At 36.3% G+C, this 7,530-nt stretch overlaps 1 protein-coding gene across 1 annotated transcript; it reads right to left on the bottom strand.

The window, feature by feature from the left end:
- Nucleotides 1-3,017: 3,017 nt before the first annotated feature.
- Nucleotides 3,018-6,807, bottom strand: LOC114641216 (olfactory receptor 1-like). Its single transcript, XM_028790303.2, has 2 exons — nt 6,716-6,807; nt 3,018-4,118 (listed from the first exon to the last, which is right to left on the bottom strand). The coding sequence occupies exon 2, from the start codon at nt 4,106-4,108 to the stop codon at nt 3,152-3,154; it is 957 nt and encodes a 318-aa protein (XP_028646136.2). The 5' UTR covers nt 4,109-4,118; nt 6,716-6,807; the 3' UTR covers nt 3,018-3,151.
- Between the last annotated feature and the right edge of the window lie 723 nt (nt 6,808-7,530).

Raw genomic sequence — 7,530 nt, 5'->3', positions numbered from 1 at the left:
CTGCACAGGGTCTGTTTCCTGCCTTGCACCCTGTGTTGGTTGGGATTGGCTCCAGCAGACCCCCATGACCCTGTGTTAGGATATAGCGGGTTGGATAATGGATGGATGGATGTTGTTTACTCATTCTGATTCTTATCATTTTTAATTTTCTTTTCTTTGCTTTTAACTATTTTTGACATCTTGTAAAGCACTTTGAACTCCATGCTGTTTATGAAAATGTGCTACACAAAAGACACTATATAATAGATAGATAGATAGATAGATAGATAGATAGATAGATAGATAGATAGATAGATAGATAGATAGATAGATAGATAGATAGATATGAAAGGCACTACATGATAGATAGATAGATAGATAGATAGATAGATAGATAGATAGATAGATAGATAGATAGATAGATAGATAGATAGAAATGAAAGGCACTATATAATAGATAGATAGATAGATAGATAGATAGATAGATAGATAGATAGATAGTGTATATATAATATAATCTATCTATCTATCTATCTATCTATCTGTCTATCATAAAGTGTCTATCTATCTATCTATCTATCTATCTATCTATCTATCTATCTATCTATCTATCTATTATATAATGTCTTTCCTATCTATCTATCTATCTATCTATCTATCTATCTATCTATCTATCTATCTATCTATCTATCTATCTATCTATCTATCTATCTATCTATCTATCTATCTTATGGAATTCTATATATCTGTGCTATGTAGTTTCGTATTGATTTATGTTTTTTACTCATTCTAATTCTTATCATTTTTAATTTGCTTTTCTTTGCTTTTAACTATTTTTGACATCTTGTAAAGCACTTTGAACTCCATGCTGTTTATGAAAATGTGCTACAGAAATTAATGTTGTTTACAATGGTCTGTTTGAATCTTACATTGTTTTTAGTGTGCCTATGCTCTCCTGTATTTTTTTAAATATATATTTATCTATCTGTCTATGCATTGCTTTTAGTTTTAGGGCACTTTTCATGTGTACTTGTCATGTCCTTCCACTTAGCAGGTCTTCCACATTCATGTTACATTCAGCTAACAACCACCGGGATTTGTAACTTTAATGGCAACTGGGAAATCCTAAAAAAGATTCCAGACCACTACACCGATTATCTTCATTTCTTGCTTTTATTATTGTTATTATTTTTGTTATCTTACTGATATTTTTTTTTTTTTTTTTTTACATATACACTATATTGATGGTAATTGTCATACTCAGAACAAAGTACATTAAGCTACATTGGATGCATTAAATGGGCTATATAAATAAACATTGTATTTTTATTATAGATGGGTAATGGCATAGAGTGAATATCTTGAAACCTTCATTTTTAAATGAACAAAAAAGCTTTATTTTTATTGAAACATTCTTTCATTTTTTGAAACACACACATGATTTGGGGGCCAGCGTTACACACATTGTCAGCAATGCTGTGATAAAGTGAGAGTTTAGACTGACGTAACTTGACAGCAGGTCTTTTAGATTGTTGGAATCCTGATGGGAAAACTGACAGAGACAAGAATATCACCACTGCCCCTGCTGCTGGCCTGTCAATAATGACAAAGATATCCTATGCAGCAGCACTCACTTACTTCACATGCTAGTCCCAATACAGCAGGGGTGTCTAAACTACGGCCCGCATGCCAACTGCGGTCCGTGGTCCATTTTTAATTGGCCTGCAGCAAATTCTAAAAATATAATGAAATATGGCCCACACGTGAAACTTGTTTTACCTATGTTGTACTTCTTAGGTTTAACACAAGGCAGCGTCTTCACAAACAAGTGCAACCAAAGAACAATTTTGCTACGGGTGACCAAAAATGGCACAACCAAAGAAACGCATAATAGCAAGTGAGTGCAGAAAATTTCAGACATGGTGAGAAAATGAATATTTCTTCCTAGAAGTCAGGGGCAAGTGTGTCTATTTGTTTTGCAATAAAACTATTGCAGTGATGAAAGAGTATAATGTGTGTCGACACTACAAAACCAAACATCCGGCCTACACGTCCTAAACTGGTGCCAAGTGAGAACAGAAAATTAAGCAAATGGCAGCTACATTAGCCAGTTATGAAGTAGCGCAACTCACTACCCATCACGGGAAACCTTTCTCAGATGATGACTTCATAAAACAGTGCCTCACTAAAGTCGCAGGAATAATGTGCCTGGAGGAAATGCAGGAATTCAACAACGTGCGCTTGTCCAGAAACGCAGTTGTGCAGTGCATTGAAGATTTGTCAGCTAACTTAAAACATCAAGTGTCAGATATAGCTTGTACTTTTGATTTTTACTTGATTGCATGTGATAAGAGCTCTTTGCAATCCAATAATTGAAAACCCATTAATTGAGAGCTGTGACGCTGTTTTTTCTTTAAACAAAATCAAGTATAAAGCATAATTTACCTATAATTGATTGATTTTGCTAGCTTAAAACACAGGAGGTGACGCAATATACCTCACCTCTAGTGGGTGGCCCAGCCCTTCATATAGTTCTCTGTATGTGGCCCCCAGTGAAAAAAGTTTGGACACCTCTGCAATACAGGGTAGCACAGGATCCCAAAGAGTTTCATGGCGGCAATAGGCTCAGGCTGAAATACAGCTGTAAACGGGACACTAGTCCATCGTCACTCACTGACACTCCACCCTCACACACGTCAGCACACTGGGCAGAGTGGTTGTTCTGAGGCTAAGGATCTAAATTGGTATACGGAAGGTTGCCGGTTTGAATCCCCCTTACTGCCAAAAGGGATCCTACTCTGCTGGGCACCTGAGCAAGGTCCTTAACCTGCAATTGCTCCAGGAGTGATGTGCAATGGCTGACCGTGCACTCTGAACCCAAGGGGTATGTGGAAACTAACAAGTTCCTAATACAAGTAAGTGTACAAGGCAAAATAAAGAACAATGACAACAAAAAAAAAACACTGCAGAGTCTCCAGTTAGCTTAAGCTGCATTTCTTAAAGATCTGGTATGAAAGAGGAGTAGAAAGAGGAAATTCCCTGTAAACACAGGGACCATGCCAGAGGTTGAACCCATGACACATTAAAGACATATAGAAAGTAATATAACACTTTTATTCAAATCTAGAAAGCAAGCTTATATCCATTCTCTTGATCAGCACAATATGTTTCTTCAGTGGTCTCCAGGTTCACCAGCTAATCTCTTTCTCGTGAATAATCTATAAACACTACCTTGTATGTCCTTGTTCTTGAAGCTGTAGATCATCGGATTCAGCATTGGTGGAATCACATTGCTAAGAATGCTAATCAAATTGTACTTTTCAGACGTCACTTGTAGCCCTGACTGTGGCAGGACATAGGATGCCAAGGGTGGAATGTAAAAAAGCAGCACCACCAACAGATGACTGACACAGGTGCTGATGACTTTATTGTTTCTGTTCCCAGATTTGATTTTTAGTGCCACATGAAAAATGATAACATAGGAAAATAAAACCACTACTAGAGGACAAACACCAAGTGCAAGAAACATGTTGGACAAAAGGCTCAAGTACTTGGGATCTTCATTGCAAGCCGCAATTACCATTTTAGCATAGTCACACAAACAATAAGGAAGGACATTTGTACGACAAAAAGAAAGCTCAGTGGCATAAATCAAATAAGTAAAAAGGATGAAAAATGAAAACACAGGTAAGATCAAGACACAAATCAAAACCCTTTTTTTGGTAACAATGGAAGGGTATCTCAGAGGAAAAATGACTGCAACAAAACGGTCAAAGGCCATAAATGCCAAAACAAAGGTTACCATTAGTTCCATATTCAACATGCCATACATCTGAGCTATGCAGACTCCGTACAATATTACGGAGTCATCAAACTGAATAATGGCCACCATTTTTGGGACTATAAAAGTGCTGCTGCACAAATCAATCACTGCTAAAGTGCCGATGAAGATATACATGGGTGAATGAAGCTGATGGTTCAGTTTGATCACCACGATCACCAGCATGTTTCCAAAGACTGTTGCCAAGTAGACGATGACCAGACCTACAGTGGCGATGCTTCGCTGATCACGACTGACTTCACAGTGCAGTACAAAGTCAGATATGGCTTTTGTACTGTTGACCATCATGGAGCTTCAGCTAAAAGAAAGAAAATAAGAGGTCGATTATAAGCCATCAGTGCATATTGACCAACACAACACAAGTTCACAAATCCATAGGTTTCAAGTTTGATGCAATAGGATCTCATACATGCTTCAGATATTGATGGGAACTGTTACAAACTACGTGTGCTCGCTGTTACCCGGACCTGATGAATCAGCCATGAAGCAGCCGCCATCAGAATGAAGGGGATAACAAATAATTTAGAACAATTAGTTTAAAAAACAAAGGACTTTCTCTTTGTATGTGTACAGATTAACATTAAGTTTATTTACTTTCATGTAAATGTAAGTTTGAGTAACTGGGTCAAAATTCCTCTATTATGTAGAGTGGAGTCTGATTCTGATTCTACAATATTCAAAACTTCGAGTAAAGTCGACTTTAGCACAGCTTATGTGTGTCTGTGGAAAACAAATTGTTTTTTGCGTCTTAATAATTACCATTTTTGTCAGAAAATTCTGCATTTTTTGCATTGTGTAGAGCTTTTGGATGACTACATCCCAGCAAAGATAGTACAATTTCAAAGAAGCGGTTTCCAAGATATCGACCTTGAACGGCAAGACCCGCGTACAACGATAACCTGAGAATAAACGGACCTATCTTCTTCAGAAACGTCGCATTGCATTTGTCTTGTTATAGGCTCCAGGCCTGATGTTTTCAGTCCAGTTTTGTCCAGTACTTATTTACAAATCCTTCAAAAATCTCTTGAACTATGTTTAATGATAAATACTCTATTAGTTGTTTAATTTAACAGGATTTTTGCAGTCTGCTCAGTTTAGTCATTGGACAAGGACCATTAATTTGCAAAATGTTTGCACTAGCAGTTTTTAAGATACATAATTTATTTAAACATTCATGTACGCACATACAGATGCTTAATTGAAGGTAGCTGACAGCTTGTTTGCCTACCAGAGCACATGCTGGATGATGAAGAGAAAGAAATGAAAACACACACACAAGCACACCACAACGGATCTGTAAAGGTTGACGTGCACAGAGGCATCGAGTCCCCACTGTACCAATCTGTCGATCTATGCAGCTTGATTATTTCACTTCACCTAATGTGTTTAACTTCAAATAAAATATTATGTAAGTGACTCATTTGATTCAATTTCCTGATTGTTATATTCATCCTTTATTTGTGTACATAATAATATATGTAACAATTTCTGCCTGTTAAGCTTTTCGGTTCTATTGCGTTTTTTCTGACTATTCTCAGTAAGATACGTTCATCTTTAACATGCAGCCCCTAGATTGCTCCTGACCTTCAGAATGAAGTATCAGGTATCTTTCTCTAGCTCTATGTAACCCAATACTGGATGAACTAATGTCCCAAATATGGACCTGTTTGTAACAGATTAAAGTGTTATCAGCTTTATTCTACATGGTCTCTTGTATATTCACACTCTATAAAGCCTTCGTCTAACGAAGCATGATTAGGACAAACAGATTTGTAATTCAAGAGTAATTTTGTGTTGGTGTGCTCCAAAGGTATCTTTGATTAAATATATTTCTTTTATATTCTTAAAACTATATTTTTATTTTTACTTATAAGCCTGAAGAACCTTTTTATGTAAGATGAATCTGGGCCTGGAGATTTTCCCTATCAGGAGACCGCATTTTTTCTATTTAATACATTTTTAATATTATATAGTAGGTACTAGCTGTGTAAGCCCATGCTGTAAAAAGTCCAGTGTCCTAGAAACTATTGAAATCATCAGAAAAAAAAATTGATATCAGGTAAATGAAAGGAACTACTCTGGGCATCTCTCTCCTCGGAGGTTTAATTTTGCTGATGTGCTCGCCTCACTTGTGTTATTAGCGGCTAAGCAAGTTTCTGTTTCCTCTGAGGTAGAGCCCTTACCACGACTCCACCTCTTACTTCCGGGCTGGACAGACAGACACACATATCCACGCGTAGACATTTATATATAAGACTAGGGTGGTGTACCATGCTAGCCATTATGGATGTAATGAAAACTTAAGCAAAATGACACCTTTTATTGGCTAACTAGAAAGACTGATTAAATCATGCCAAGAAGAAGGTGCCTGAGTGGCCACAAAAGCTTAAATTTTGTAATATTTTTAGTTGGCCAATAAAAGGTGTCATTTTGCTTGAGTTCTTACTAATATTATAATAATACACTGCTAAGTGAATACACGAGGATGTGAGTTGACATTCGAGACGCTGGATCTGCGAAGCATCAGTACTGACCAGTACACTACTCTGCCACCTACTGTTGTTGTTCATTCCTGTAGGTTTGACCAAGCATGGACAAATGTTTCTGACACATTGACAATATTCTTATTCTCTTCTTTTCATGTGGAAGTTTTAGCCACTGCGATGGTCATTGGATGGTAAAAAATTGCAAATTTAATATTTCATCAATTACTACTCACCTAAAATAGAACCATGTAGAACACTGTTTTGTAATAAATTAAAAAGGTTGTGCAAGTGCAAAATATAATAATTAAATGGCTTTCATGGTTGTGTACTGGCATTACACTCTTGCAGTTTATTTTACTCTCATTCTTCTTTGAATAATATAAATATATATTATATAAAATGAATTTACCTTTAACCTGAGCTTTTTCTTGTTGTATTAAACGTTTTTTTCTCTTCAGGTTAAAAATAAAACCAAAAACTGCCAGTTGTTGAGCTCTTTCCAAAATGCTTTTTCACATTTTTAAAAAAATTGTTTTGAGCAGTAAACATTTAAAATATGCCAAATGCTAAGTAGCACAAACTGAAAAGTTCAGAGCCAAAAAGTCCACCTCAGTGTGCCCCTGCAGTTTGAGAGAAACCTGTGATTTGTTAAGGATGGACGGCTTTTATTTTACTGGGCTCAAAGGGCAGTCACTTCAGAGACGGGGTCTCAAGGTAGTAGTTTAAACATATCAGAGCTTCTACTGGGCTGCTGTTTTCAGAATACCTTTGAGTGTTCAGGATGATGAAAATCTGCAGGCATAACTTGTGTCTGCTCTCTTTGGTATCAAAGGTGTAATGAAGAATGCTGACAGGTTTGACACCAGACATCTCAAAAGTGGGTTTGTTAAATTTTTTTAACAAATTTTTTAAACAAATTCCAAATTTTTTTGGAATGCATCAAACAGTTACAGTGTGACATTATAGTGCTAGTCTATAGACCACCAGGGCCGTATTCATTGTTCATGTCTGAATTTAGCAACCTTTTATCTGAGTTGGCTATAAATTATGATCACGTAGTACTGATGTGAGATTTTAATGTACACATTGATGTGGAAACTGACACTTTTAGTAAATGTTTTACTTATTTGTTAAATTCAGTAGGATTTTGTCAGAATGTCAAAGGTCCAACTCATAATCATAACCACACATTAGATTTAATTATAACTTACAAAGTTGAAATTC

The sequence above is a fragment of the Erpetoichthys calabaricus genome, chromosome 4 (assembly GCF_900747795.2).
Source record: "Erpetoichthys calabaricus chromosome 4, fErpCal1.3, whole genome shotgun sequence".
Lineage (NCBI taxonomy): Eukaryota > Metazoa > Chordata > Cladistia > Polypteriformes > Polypteridae > Erpetoichthys > Erpetoichthys calabaricus.
This window is presented reverse-complemented; position numbering and strand designations above follow the sequence as displayed.